The 15,868-nt window shown below is 40.2% G+C and overlaps 1 protein-coding gene across 1 annotated transcript in view; it reads right to left on the bottom strand.

Annotated features, from left to right (window-relative positions):
- The window catches only part of LOC119739555 (serine/threonine-protein kinase H1-like), a 29,149-nt gene extending 13,946 nt beyond the window's left edge, over nucleotides 1-15,203 (bottom strand). Inside the window, exon 1 of the mRNA XM_038214538.1 lies at nucleotides 14,138-15,203. Coding sequence (XP_038070466.1) covers nucleotides 14,138-14,998 — 861 coding nt within the window. The 5' untranslated portion in view covers nucleotides 14,999-15,203. The remainder of the gene's footprint in view (nucleotides 1-14,137) is intronic.
- Between the last annotated feature and the right edge of the window lie 665 nt (nucleotides 15,204-15,868).

Here is a 15,868-nt window from a genome sequence, read left to right as displayed (position 1 = left end):
TTGTGTTTTGTGAAATCGAAATCCATTAATCTGTAACACAATTTCTCCACCCTTCGAAGAACTTTATGTATCATAATCAAGGCCTGCATGTAGAGCAAAAGTTGAAGACCATCCAAGTTTCAAAATGTATCCCTGCACCTCCTTATTTGGTACTTGTGATGAAAGATTTCAATGTAATGCCCACATTCGTAGCCTTGAAGCCATATAACCATATTTAGAAACTTTTTTTTTCAAGTTTTTTTTTACAAGCCCATTCAAACAAGTGCAGCTCATCAGATATTTCAAGCAAACAACTGGGTCCTTACGTAAGCACAAAATTAAGCACAATAGTAAGCACAATAGCCCTGAATCACTGCGTCATTCAAGCAATCTGGTGAACTATAGGGACTTCCAACTCATACTGAATGATTGTAACAGTTCCCCCCCCCCCCCCCTCCTTCTAGTCCAATCATCAGCACCACGGATTAGCCTCTCAATGCCACACAGCCGAGCTGGTCCTTGTGACTCAAGACGAGTCAGATCCAGAGAGGCCGTTCGGTGGGACGAAGGAGTCTAGAGCCAGAACCGTGTGCAGTCAAGCAAGCCATGGGTTGCGTGCAGAGCAAGAACTTTAAGCACCTCAAGAACAACAAACACAGACTACAGCTTTGTCTTTTGGCTTTGTGGCCGGACAAAGCTTGGAATGCAGGGACAATAGGCAGCCTACGGGCTCTACCTGCTCTTTGCACGCTAGCACACTTACAGGTGCTTTGGTAAACTATACTGTACACACGCAAGGCATGTGGGCCAAATCAGAACCTGTGCTGATTTTTTTCTTGGGGGGGGGGGGGGAGATGAGGGGCAAGGAAGACTGGGAGCTTTGAACGCCAGTGGCTGGATTAAGCTACCATTGTTCCTACTCAGACGTCAACTGGTGGCCGAGGGGGGTGGGGGGAAAATGGATTGGTCAGGTTGCACGCGAGGGGGGGGGGGGTGTTTTCTGATCAGCCGTCAGAGACTCTGCGTGACACACACAACAGAAAATACAGTGTCGGAGAACAACACGGCAGGGAGTGTATTTACCAGCGAGAAAACAAAAAAGTCACAGCAAATACAATGCACACAAGGCTCTCTTTTTTTCTGTAAAAATAACTTTTTCTTCATTTGTTGATACACAATAGGTGACAAGTTGCTTGCCCAAAATAGATTGCCTTCTGCGAGAGTCAAAACAGGAGGGGAAAAAAAGGAAAACAAAAAAAGGAAACAAATTGGTGTAATGCAAATGTTTGATGTGAAGTGACAGCCAGACAGCCAGTGGATAAAAAGAGATTCAAATAAAGCATTTGTACTTTTATTGTAGACCTATAGGCCCTACATTCCATCACAGCTCTACAGATTGTTGCAGTCCCATTTCACTGAAACTTTCAGTTTTGCAGATGTCATTCAAATCAAAAACATTAGGCTACTTTTCCATATTTATCAACATATAAAAGAGAAAGGTCTTGCTTAAGACTTAAGACAGGAGTCTCCTGATGACGAACAGAACAGAGCACACTGTTCTGAAACATCAATGTAAAGCAACTGGATCTTCTCAGAACCACACATCTCAAAAGAGATAATGTTCACATGGTGTTTAATACGCAAACCTTCCATACTTTGTTCATGTTCACCATGCAAACCTACAAGATTCATCCAGTTAATTTTGTTGAAAAGTTACCTAATATTCCATGTATGGTTACCTATTACAAAATATCCTCCAAAACACTCAATTCCTAAGATCTCATTCTTTGGCAGGCTTTCAAAACGTTGCTTTTCAATTTTAAATAAAAGTCTGTTTTAGACCTACTTCTGTTGAATTCGAGTTTCAAAATCTCCCAAGTCCCAACTGATAAACAAACGAATATTGATATCTGCAGAGCTGGACTGATGACATGTCTACTGGTAAACATGTCCATTTACCAAGGATCCTGTTTTAATAGCTCCATGTTTTAACCTGTAAGGTCCTTTGCTCTATGTTCCAAGTAAATGTCCCAAACAATTCCCCCAGAGCCCTAGGAGGCGGCAATAATTGGGGCCCCATGGGGTGTTTTCCAATTAAAGTTTCAGCGAGTAATTTGTCATTTGCTGGACCACAATAAGTAACATGTGGGTTGCCTCATGTTAATTGTTACGACCTATGCTCACCTTAGTCCAACTTTCCCATGGACTGTCCTGAAATCTCAGGGAGGAAACCTTGGTGTTTTGATCTGGTATTCTTTGAAGGTTTGGGTCAAAGAAATCTCACCAAAAAAATGCCAAACTTATTGTAGGAAATAGGATATTCAAAAAGAAAAAGGTACATGTAGAACACAAGCCAAGTTTTTATACTCGAGTCGACACATGGGTCATTCTATACAATTCGGGTTCCAAATGTGCCATTTTCCTGTCCCTGATTCCTGCGTTTTGTTGTTTTGAAATTTGAAGACCACATTCAGCCAAGAATTCTTCAACTCTTAAGCACCAAGTTCATGTGGAAACAAAAAGTCAAAACTGACGACTTTTCCCTTTTCAATGTTTCTTTTGTTAGCTGAGTTAACAAACCAACTGGTACAATTTTCCCCACTGCAGTTTAAAAAACTGTTCCAACTGACTACAAAACTGAAGCGCAAAACCTAATATTAATTTACATCACTCCAACACAAATTCCATCTAATGAACCAATCTATTTTTCACAATTTTTCAAACAGACCTGCATGTACAATGTAGTTACGCTACTGCTCTCAAAAAAGGCTAATTGTATAATGAGCACAACAGTCAACAGAGTGACACAGGTTATGCAATTAACTTGTTGATTGCTGTTACCAACGACAACAAATATGTTTAGATTTAACACTTGAATCCTTGAGAAGAATGTAAGTGACTGAGCCATAAGACTTGGGATAGGTGAGCTATTGTTTGAGATTTCAGCCCGACCATGATCAGAAAGTAGTCCGACTTCTCCACGGAAGTGTGTGATTCGGCCTTTCTGTGTCGCGGCGCTAAATGACGCGGAAAACTGATCCGGTTGCTTCCTGTGCAATGTTTACCTATGGAATCAATCCTTGGTCATGTGTAAGCGTGAACTTATTTGATTCCTTCCCGACTAATGAATGCACGCACGATAGCTCACCAATAGGACAAAAAAAGACTAAACAACGTTTTAGGCATTTTGTCTTTATTCAAAGACAGACACAAATAAAATTGAAGATTCATGAGTAACACAATTGCTTACTGATATTTCTTTGCGTTAAATTTTCGGTGAAATAGTAGCAGTTTGCATTCCTATGTTCATTTCTCAAACAATGGCCTCGTCTCTGGCTTTGCCTAGGGCTCCGGTTTCAAAGTTGTACTAATGACTCTGAAGTTACAGATTAAAGCCGGAGCTGCAGATAAAACCAAGGTTTGACAGATGCCTACACTTGATGACTATGATCAAGATCACAAAATGAAATGAAATCAAATACTCAAAGCTTATAACTCTAACCCCCTCCACCCCCCCCCCCCCCACCAAAAAAAACCCCCAAAATCACAATTCTGGCAAAATCTTACAAGACCCATGTCATGTAAGGATTAGGAAAAACCTCAAGCATGTTTTCGGTGCGCAGAGAGGTTTAAGCAAGGTTGGACACCATGGATCAAATAAAAAAATCCAAAGACATTCGGAATTTCTCGATACACACATCAAGTTTAAATCTCTTTTGTAACTTGCCGAACACATTGCACCGACACAAAAAAAACAACCGAAAGAGTAAAATTTAACAGCAAACTGCCAACTGCGTTTTGCCGCGGCATCAATTAACTCGAAGCATCAATCCCCTTTTATGCCGCTAACAATAGGTCTGGTTTGACAAGCACAATAGGAGCAAACAATACTCAGTGGCTGACACCATGGAATTAAACTGCGGTGGCATTGCCTAGACTCTTAGGGGTCTCTTGTGTTCCTTCTTCTGTTCTCTTGTCACGCAATCGGGGACAGAATAAACACCGTCTTTCTCTCTGGTAAAGTCTCCATAAAACACCTGTTTTTCTTAGGGAGAGGGGGAGGGGTTTGGAAAGTAAATGTGTCTGATTTAATTTGTTGTGAATCAAAACCTTTGCGTGATACACGTCATCCCGAAAAAGTTTGGATTCTAGATGCTCTGTGGTGCGATCTGAGGCAAATTCTGACCACTTTAACCAATTCTTTTTAGCAAAAGATCATCATTTAAACATCATTTTTGAGTTTTATTTATTTATTTTCTCTAGGTTGAGAAATCCTGCGAGAGCGTGAAAACAACCTGCAATGCGTGAGTCTCACGCTCAATACGTGAGAGTTGGCAGGCCTGTGTACAAATGTAAGTGCAAAGATTTTGGAGGATTTTGGAGGATTGAGGATGGTTCCTAGCAAAAAAAAGACTAGGGGGTTAGGGCTAATGGTTTCCAACGTCAATGTCTGCAAATAAAATACTCTTGCAGGTACATTACAGAGAACACTAAGTCATAAAACTGATAGTAGAACTCCCTCCACTGAACTTTGGACTTACACGTAACTTCAATCCCAAGAACCTTGGTTTTTAGACATCAAAATGAACAATAGGAATGAACAAGTCCATCTGTCAATGTCATTGCATGGAAAGTCTTTCCTTTATCGGCACAAGTTCGAAGTCTGTAAATTACAAAACTTGTCAACCAACCATGGCCTCTTGGAACAAAGTGAAAGTCGCCTGCGCCGTTTCTAACATCTTGTGAAGACACCCCCCCCCCCAACACACAAAATCGGAACGGAAAGAACCAAAGGGTGTCCAAAGCCTAGGGGGCAGCACCTCTAACCCCCTATGTTTTGTCAAACCGAGGGGGGAGCATCAACATTCCCTTTCCGAAGCAGATTGAGTTTCCGGCTGATGACTGATATACTATTATTTCTATTCTGCGGCGTTGTTCCGTCGCCGATCTAAAGCACACACACAAGTTTGTTGGGGGCATGCACACCTGCACTGCCTGTAGACTGCTTCCGAAAATGAACCGGCACAATTTTGCCTTTGTTGGGTAACAAAATACAACAAAGTACGCAAAGTCTGTTCATAATGTAGGTTAATGGTTTTGTACTACACAGAAAGTTCACATACAGTACATGTACCGGTACCACTGAATATATTACTGGTTGAATATCTCTCCGAGCATGGAGAAGGAAAGGTCCCAGGCATAGGTTCTGCCCATCCCATCACTAATTCCATAACTTGCTCCATGCTACTTTTAAGAGTTTGTGTGAGAAAATCAAATGGATGGGACTCGAACCTTGATAAACCTCGATCGTGCTTACTTAGTGCATCAGAAGTCTGACTGATTTGAGTCCAAGAAAGCCGTCCTTACCAAGGAAGCTTGAAATTTCTTTTCCACAAGCTCACAGACAACACAGAGTTTTCACATTACACCTCTATGTTCCAACACCCCTATGTTCCGACTGCACATATTCCTATTCCTAATCCTAACCCTAACCAGGAGTAAAACAATCTTATGTGCAGGTTATTTACGGTTTTCAAAGTTAGAGTTTTCAAAGCATGCATATATAAATCACATCCAAGTCCATCTACTACTTAAGCCCCAAATATCCAAGGTTTGAGAAAAAATTACCCGAGTAATTGAATTCACTACCAACCCTCCTCCCACCCCCACCCTCAACAACCCTCTTTAAATCTCTCCAACACTTGTTCATGCTCATTAGGGATTCAAGCATCACGCATGGGAATTCATTAAGCAAATTGGGCATCTTATAACCTGTATGTGTGGCCACAACTTGTTATTCCCACATGGGAATGTGGTTCTGGAAGGGAAACCCACCAAATGATGTCACTATTCATTACAGGACCGGCTCCACTCAACTTCTAACGTTTTGCTTTCCGAGCCGCAGTGTGGAATTACGTGTGCGACACCTCCGTTACGATTCCGCACGCAACCCGCGAAGCCACTAAAACGTCTTTACATTAATCATCTGCTCTTTCAAGCCGCCAGTGTTCAATCTCGAAATTGCCGACAGTTATCAAATGGTTCCAGTGAATGTTTATCTTATTTTGTAAATTACTGTTTACGATGTAGTACTTCAGGGTTGTTTACAACCGGGCAATTTTAGCGTAAAGTAATGTCCATGACGGCTTTTAAGAGCTCAGTGAATAAGCCTGATAATGTATTTTTCAAATCTTATACATCCATCATCTAGTAATGGTTGAGGAGATTACAGACTAGGAGTTGTGGATCAATTCTCCGAACAATTAATTACATATCATGGTAAATTGGCCCTGTCACTGAGTGACATTACATTTCCTTTCACAACGTTGGCATTAACCCAGCTTGTGAAAGTTTTGAGTCCAAAACATGCACACGTATGAGCTCAACTTTTTGGAAAGAAAAGGTCAGAATGCAGATGTCATGTTAAGGCTTAAGTTGCGGACAGTTTCTTTACCTTAAAATCTAAGAAATCTTAAAATTATCTTAAGATTCTTGAGACAAACTAATCATGGCTGTGCATTGTGATGTCAGATAATGCAATGATGAATCCTTACAGTGTTAGGCTTGATAATTATGGCAGACAATTCAACTTAAATCACGGTGAAATATGGATGAAGTTTAATTTGGCACAGAAAGAGGGAACCATCCTCCCTCCAAAAAATGGCATACTTAGGCAATAGGCCCTATACAATAAGGATGAGTTTGTAGAAAATTGTGGGCTTTTGGGGGATTTTTTCTCTCCAGAACTTGGATTTTCTTTACTACCAGCACCGTCGCCAGCTTTGGGTATTAGGAGGGGCATATTACACCAGTGAAAAGCAAAACCCACCATCAAATTCACATCCGATCTCCCCAGCACAAAACTTCTCATTGCAAAAGTTTATCTCTCCATAGCGTCTGAACAGTTTTGGCTACGAACTTCAATATTCTGGTCAGGTGTTGTTTACGACAACTAGCATGAAATAAGATTACCATCAACACATGGTACATAAAGAACATGAAACCTGATGAACTACAAGTACATGTATGCATACCCAAGACACGCAATCTTAGCCAAGTTTGGATAAAATACCCCTTGCCCTTTATATTTTTCCTCTACTAATGTCCAGCAGATAGAAGAGAAAAAAACAAGGCGAACAAGCTTTCTCCAAAAACGATTACAGATGAAAATCTCCGCCTTACCCCTAATGCTATACAACTGCCCCAGATCCCTAGCAACGGAAACATTTAAGCAGCACATTCAAAGCACATTGACTAAATCCCCTTGTTCTCGCAACAAAAGAGGTTTTTTTTCCCACCAACACCACACTATTTTTGTCCTTTCTGTATTTTAATTCGAGGAATACAATAATCCTACAGGGGAGAGCACAATAGTACAATGGAGCCACTATTGAGCAAGCGAACAAAACAGTCCATTGTGATGCATGAGCTGGGTTGGCACGTTTGGCTGTTTGTTGAAAAGATGAACATGATATAATTCAACTGGAGTGAATGTCGTTTCCTGTGTGGTTTTTCCTTTCTTTCTTTTGAAACACCTCTGAAATGTACATGTACCTCCTACAGGGACATTGTAGAAAAGCACAATGTGCGTGTAAGGCCAAAAAAAAAAGTCTCCGGTTTCTGGTATGCGCGCGCGTCGCCGTAGACATGCGCGTCGGCAAAATGAAAAAGGTTTTTTTTTCAATGAAAGATGATGCTCAAAACCGCCAAACTCACTGGTTTGACTGGAATCCTGCTGCTGCACAATTTTAACGTGTTTTTAGATTGGGTTATGGTCGAGAATAAGCTTTATGTGGCCTCTCTGGACTCCCATATATTTGCACTAAGTTTAGTCGGGCACCATTTGCAGTCATCAGCCGACATTTGAAGCAAAAAAATCAGGTAAAAAAAAAAAAAAAGCCGCGTTGCCGCACCACTTTTTGGGCAAGCTCCATACTAGAAACCGGAGACTTTTTTTTTTGACCTAATATAATACCGACTATTTTTGTTTGCATGGAGGGGGGGGGGGGTGTGGAGGAAAGGAATACATCACCAATCCAATGTCACCTCGGTTGAACATACACTTACATGAACCACAATCAACCATAAAATGTAAACGAAACTTTTTACCACATCCGCATTGCGGTGGACATTGCTCTACATTAAAATTGCGCACAAGCTGGGTCTATTACAAAAACACAATAAATGAAATTAATTTAGAGATTAAAATCAAAATGAAAACTCATTCAACAAAGTTTGAAAAAGGATCTCAATCTCTGCATCATTTTGTTTTACAAGCACCTGTGCTTCTAAACTTTACCTTGACAAATGCCGACAAAGACTCAGTTTTATTTAATGTTTTGGGCTTTAAGTTCTCACTACAAAGCCCCCTTAACCAACGCCTTGTACTTTTACTAGTACGAACATTCTGATGGTGTGTAACTTTGTTTTCCAATTATTGATCGGAAAGGAGCTACATTTGTATGTCTACTTGACGTGCTTCCGAAACTCAACAGCAACAAACAACATGACGAGGCACGTCATTGTAGCCTGGTTACTTTATATGCACAGCATTAATTATTCATATTTAGGGCCACTAATCCGCTGAAGCACAGAATGTAATGAAGCATTCTGAGACAATGGTTGCTTTTAACTGACAAATGAATTGATGGAATCATTCTCCATAAAGTTTGAACTATGGAGGATCATTATGCACAGTTTTGCAAGTCTTTTGCTTCTTTTTCACGAAAACAATGTTTGAAAAATGTAATAGTATGCGCAGCTATATGCAAAGCATTGGTTACTGGATATTCTTAACTTGTCAAAAAGGTAAACGATATGTCAAACCTTTATAAAAAAAAAAACCATTAAACCAAAGATTTTGCAGTGTGTGACAAAAAGTGACAAGAAATTTCTAGTGTACAGGCCACAAACTTTCAAACAAGCAGAATAAACAACACACAAGACAGCAGAACAACATGCATGCTTAAAAAAAATGAGCATGGACACAAATGAGTGCTTTTTATCTTAAAACTACATTAACATGTCAAACAATGTTAAGGTTTTAAGGCTCTTGAGGTTATATGACACAAAAGGACTAGTCAACTTGGGCTAACAAAAAAGATGTTGTGACTAAAAGCATTGCAATGCGGACAACATGAAACTTGGGCCTAAACAATGCAATGGCTCTTCCTGTTGGCATTGTCAATATGTGCTGCCATCGCAGGGCTCTATCCGAAGTTCCAACAAATCCGGCAAATGCAAATGTTTGCTTCTCAAACGAACACATTTTAGAATGTGCATCGCTTAAATACTCCTCCGTAAGAACTTTAACACAAATTTAGCTCCCGTTCCTTTAGTTTCTTCAACAAACTTTCTGTTTTGAGTTTATGAGTCTGAGAGAATATTCTACAATTCTCAGCTTGAAGTGTTTCCGGTTTGCGAAGAGTATGCAGAAAAAACAAACACGAAGGATGGACTTGAAGAACTTGCTGAAACATTCAAGTTATGCAGCTGCAACTGTTTACAAAAGCTTTTGGTTGGAATATTTTAAAACTAAACAAACATGGTTTATTTTACAGTTTGTTCAGGTACTGTACAGTCACGCGATGGACGGGGTTTGCGGAGTCAAACTGAATGGCGGGATTTTTGCCTCTTGAAGCATTCAAACAATGAGTTTCTTTTTTAAGACCCCTGAAGGATTTCGGGATGACGTACATGTAGCTGGGCAAACACTTGAAACAGAGGAATTATGAAAGAGAAAGACTAACGTTTCTGAGGAACTTATTTGAGCGCATATACCTTGTTCCCATCGATAGATTTAAGCTTGATTTAAACTCTCCAATGAAACTGTCACAATTGGAAGGTCCAGCACATTTAGATGTTTTTTTGCTATAGTACTGGTATGGGCCATTCTACAATTTTACAAAATGTAGGTGCTATAAGTGTGACATTTTCCTGTCCCTGTTACCTTGGTACTTTTAAATTTGCCATTCACGTATCATTAAGAATGACTTCAAACATTTATTTGCTGGGTACTTCACAATCACTTTTGGAGGACGACAGCAATACGGAGTGCATCAGAATTTATAAAATCATTGATGTCAGATGAAACAAGGACAGGAAAAAAAGTGTACACCAAATTTATAGAATACCCAAATTGGCAGTTATGTGTTTGGCTTTTTGCCTTTGAAATGTTACAGTAAATATCTTTATTCTTTAGCCTTAGTAAAAATGTCAATTTACACCCTAGTTGACCCCTCCAAACTGACCAACTCCAACGTCATTCTGATGCGATCAGAAATCTCCTGTGTAGGGTTGGCCCCAATACAGCCCCTCACACCTCAACCCATAGCCCACTTATTGTTGTCTCGGCCACCACACAAAGCAACTCATTTACATATCAATAGAAACTCAACACTAAGACCTCCATTGCCCAATGACTAATCTCTAAAGGAAAACTGAAGTGGAGCGGAGTTGACCGAACTGGGCACGCAACATGTAACCATACAATGTCTCAAAATTCTCTGTAAAAATAATTTAGAAATGGGAATGGCTTAACAGAGGAATAGAAACTATACAGGAAAAAAGTACAAATTGGAGCTACACCTAATTTGAAAGCACAGCCAACTTTACAAGTTTACTGATCAGATTTCTTTAGGTAATGGGCCTTATTCACGAGTCGGCCATATTGAATTGAAAGTTAGGTAAAATCTTAATTTTTGGAACTTGCGAAGAGAGATGAAAGCAAGTTAATATATAATAAATTCCAGTCTGCTTCAAAAATGTGTAATTAAACATTCCCCAATGTTTAAAGCCATGTTTAAAAAAAAAATCACAGTAAAATAAGGCTGCATTGTGCCTGCATAAATAGTCTGGGGCCATCTCATTCAACAGTTAACAATTAATGAAATAAACTCAGGGAACTTGACAAAAATGGCCAACTCGTAAATAAGGCCCACGGTTACAGGTTGCAGGTTTAAACTTTGTGCTTGAGCAATACAGGGCTAAGAAGAAAAGCCGAGTACAAAGTTCCATAATTCAAAAAAAGTCCGCAACAACTGGTGGTGAATTACTGGCCTTGAGTGAGTTTCAACCAATCAGTTTTTACAATGTAGGCCAATAAACTAAATTTGCAGTACGACATTAAAGGCTTCTGCTTTTATGCTGCTGCTATTTATGGCACTGTGATTAAACTGCACACCTTTTTGTTGTTGTTTTTGTATGTAGGTATCAGGGGACATTCTTGAACATACAAAACAAAACACAGACTTTAAAGATCTCTTTCCAATACAGTTATATGTGATTGGAATACATTAATCATAAAACCTACTTATTATGAGTAATTTGAATCCAATGAGTGAAAAGCAAGGTGTATTTTTCTTATAGGGCCTACTTCAGACTTTAAAGGCATAGGCCTATAGGATCATTTGCATTTATCCAAAAAGTAACCTACCAAATTATTATCAAAAAGCTTTTATACTTTGATTAGAGATCATACCAGTACTAAACCCCCATGAATTAGTCTGTCTTGTTTGCTGCCATTTTGAAGAAAATCAAGAAATGTAAGTGATTTCCAATTTTCCAATGACCAGTCAATTTGAGTGCTAATTAAGAAATCATGTTTTGCAGTCAAAAACTTGTGCATGGTTTTCAAATGTTTCCTCGAAAATTTAAAAATTCACTGAGCTGAAACTTCAACAGGTTAGGTTTTGAACATTTCATTCTTGGATTTCAAGTGGTGTGATTATTGGAAATTAACAAAATGCATGAAAAGCAAATGATTCTATATGCCTTTAAAGCAAAAGTTCTTTAACAAAAATTGGAAAATTACAAGATTACTTAAATTAAGGCTACTCTCTAATTGTAGGGAGTAAATTCATCTGAATCTTGTGAATCAAATCACGGATCATGCAAAATAAATTCATTGGCACTAACTACTGAAAAACTTTGCAGAGTTTGATGCAAAAAAAAGGATTCAACTCAGAAGTTGTGACTATCTGGATTACAGAAAATCAAAACACAATTCAGTTCATGAGACACTGTGTTCAATATCAGTCCCCTAAGGTGCCACAGTTCCAAGAAAGTCAAAGATTCGAGCCATGTACGTCTTCGTCGTATGGCGTCAGAGATCACACTCTCAAGAAAAACGACTCAAGAAGCCCATGGAAGCGGAAGCCTTGAAGATTTCTCCCTGAGTCACCAGCCCCAACAAACCACGTCCTCTTTACTCCCTTGCGTGCGAATAGACAATACCCTCACCAGCCCGCCATTGTTAGCCCTCAAAATACCCTAATGGCCATCTCACCGCTAAGAACAAACGAACGCTGCCCGCCGGCAACAGAAAGCCAGAAAGAGAGTTATGGAGGGAGAGTAAAACGAAATGAGGAGAGGCAGGGTTTGTTACCGTAGAGCAAACACATAGACCTGATCACAAATCACTCTCACTCCTAAGGATGCACATCACAATGCAGCACAAACACAGAGCCCAGTTTGCAGCCTCAAAAGTATGACTTGTTCTTCTTCGCATCCGACCCCAAACCGGGTCTCCAAATAACTCAAGCCTAATTTCCTCCACTCAAATAAGACATGAGACAAAATAAGAATTGAGGTTATAGCCGAGTGACTGACTTGCAGATGGAGGGAATTTTTGACTTCGCACTGGCAAAACACTTGGGAGACAATGAATTGCTCAGTGGTACGTCTGAGACACACGCGATGTTGCTATTGTTGTCTGCTGATGTAGGGCCTTCGGGCAGGTCATTACTGGCACGCAATCCTAAGAATGCTGGGATTGGCCCACTCACTTCCGTAATGTAACAGTTTGGATAGAATGGGAGGCTCTGCAATTTACAATCTTGAAAGATTTGATGAATGATCAGCCAAAAAAAAGGTTCACATTTTGACAGCTTCAATGAACAAAAGTTTGTTTTTGCAATTAAAGCTATAAACAGGGTTTTTTCCATTACTGCTGATTACTTTTTTTTCTATGGAATTAAAGCACCTTTTAATTATTGGTGTTCAAAGATTTTTTTATATCCTTTGATTTCAATCACACAATGTAAAGATACAGAATGTAACATGTCCACATCATGTTGGTTCAAATATTCTGCATTAATCTTTGGTGGTGTGGAATATCACTGTCCAATAGTAAAATTATCTACATGACTCGAGTGAAATGTGAGATTATTTGAGAATGTTATACCATGACCCGACCTGCTTATTGCATGCAGCTCGTGCATGTGATCATGTCGGATGTTCAAAGATATTAAAATATCTACTCAAAAATATTCAGTCTATTTTAAGCACCAGGAATGGTCAGTACCCGGCAACAGTAAGAAAAAACGTAAGATACATGTAGGACAACCCAAGGGTGGATTCAGAGAGGTTACTGCTGGGGGTTGGGGGGGGGGGGAGGGGTGTGCCGGGGGGGGGGTCTCTCTCAAGTGAAAAATTGCCATATTCGAGAACATTTTGGTCACTGCTAGGCGGCGCCCCCTCCGGGATCCGCAACTGGGATCCAAGGGATAGGCCCTACAATTAATTCTGTTTAAAAAAAAATGGGAACCAATATTTTGGGTAAAATGTGACCGATTAGAACTTTAAACTGGCCCCAAAAGGAAAAAATAATTGGCCAATGTTTAGCACATAAATATATGTACCTTAAATGGAAATGAAGTTTCATTTTCATCATGAAACTGTTGTTGCCAAATTTAGGTTGATTAATGGTGAAATTTACTTTGGAAAGAATGTAAAATCAAGACACCACTTCAGCAGTTGTGTACAAAGTCTATGGAGAGTCAAGAATATTTTCAAAGTATTTCCTAACAAAATTGGAAATGTTTCTCAGTCCCAGATTCATGTCTTTTCAACATTTTTGCAAGGACTGACCTCCTTTGAGATGATATGATGAAAAGGGTTGCGTCAGGATGCAACATTTTCTTTCCTACAAAAGTTTTTTTTATCAAATAAAATTACATCTTGTAATAGAAGAAATCGTTCAGTGCACCTGCTTGCTGAAAAAAAGGGAAAATTCAAAATTATTCCTGCAATCTTGTGGATGACAGGACTTCTTTCTACAAGTTGGAACTTCAAGGACAACTGATGTTGTAACTTTCACAACTAGAGTTCCTGTAAAGAAAAGGGTTATTCCTACTGAACTTGAAGCATCTATACCTACCTCATGTGCAAAGGAGTATTTTGCTCTCAGAATCTTGCGATATAAGCGAGTTCTGTTATCGTCATCAAACGGCATTCTACCACTGAGCAAAATGTACGTCACGACACCGATTGCCCAAATGTCCACCGACTGATTGTACGACTTCTTCAATAGGATCTCCGGAGCGATGTATTCAGGAGTCCCACATATTGTTCTCATTGCTTCGTCTTGATCGCCGGTACCCTTCCGGCAGCTCGCCAGTCCAAAGTCCGTGATCATGATCTTTGAGTCCGTACCGGGATGGTAGTAGAGCAAATTCTCCGGTTTGATGTCGCGATGAGTTATCCCAAGACTGTGGAGGTAGCGCACTGCTTCCAGGACCATCTGGAGCACCCTGGTTGCATCCCGTTCATTGAAACTCCCCTTTGAGACAATCCTGTCGAAGAGTTCTCCTCCTGTGGCCAACTCCATCACCATATACAACCGTTCCTTACTGTCAAACACCTCAATGAGTTGTATAATATTCGTGTGCCGTACCCTACGGAGAATATTGAGTTCAACCTCCCAGCACTGTTTGCCCTCTCGCCTCTTCTCCACCATCTTGATGGCATAAGGATTGCGAGTAGACCGGTGCTCCACTCGCACAACTCGGCTAAAACTCCCCGTCCCGATCAATGCCTTGATGTCATATTTAGCAGTCACACGGGGGTCGAACTTGGCCTTGTATTTGGGCTTGCGGTGCACTTTGCTCACCTCACTCTTCCGGTACTGGTTCTTGACAGTCGATGGGCCCCCTCCACCGCCGGTTTCCACCGTTTTTACCCAGTCGATGTGGCGATCTATTGGCGTTTCTGGGGCGAGTTTCCCACCGCCACAGCCCATGGTTACACCATGGATCGGTACTCTAGTACTCTACATCGGCCAGGGAACACTTAAACCAACGATCACTCCGAAATTGTGACTTCCATGATTGGAATTTTGAGAAAAGATAGTGCTACAATACAACTTCCTCTCACAGCAACCATCTCACCGTGTGTACTGACCGGCTTTGCGTGCGAGAGTTCGGAACAACAGGTTCACAACATAAGTGATTGAATCCGGAGACTTGTGGGTAAAGCGCGCTCGAGCGTGTACGACTACAATATTCTTTTTACCACTGTCCTTCCGGTACAAGCAACTTTTGATTCCTACGAAGCCAGGCAAGCCGAGAGAACTGCGGACCAGTGGGCGGAACAACTTACAAGGGTCACATTTTCTACCTGGATGTTTGCACCATTAAATAATGTCACTATTCCGCCTGTGCTATGTTCTCCCCTTTTATATATGCAAACGTTTCTGTATAAAAGGGTTGTCCTCAAGAGCCAATGCCCCTCCACCTCGTTCCCCGCCCACATGGTCTTTCCCCTGGAATTAAACTTTGAAAAATATTAAAACTGAAAACACCCATCTCATCCATTTCACAATAGACGTGAGCTCGAGTTTGCACCAAGTGGCAAATGGCATTAATTATAAGAAGAGATAAAAACTGCATCTCTGTCAGTCAGATGATTTATGAAATATCTACGATGTCAGTTACACAGCTTAACAATATACCCCAGTGTCGGTTCACCTTGAACGATCTTCGGGTTTCTTCACAAAACAAACAAACAAGGAATTTTCAATCGTTATTTTTGTATCGATACATTGCAAAGTTATTCACTTAAGAATAATTAAATGAATTTAATTAAGTAATTATTTTAGAGTAATTATATT

This window comes from Patiria miniata, unplaced genomic scaffold (assembly GCF_015706575.1).
Source record: "Patiria miniata isolate m_02_andy unplaced genomic scaffold, ASM1570657v1 HiC_scaffold_30, whole genome shotgun sequence".
Taxonomy (NCBI): domain Eukaryota; kingdom Metazoa; phylum Echinodermata; class Asteroidea; order Valvatida; family Asterinidae; genus Patiria; species Patiria miniata.
The sequence above is the reverse complement of the archived record's forward strand: the minus strand, read 5'-3'. Positions and strand labels throughout refer to the sequence as shown.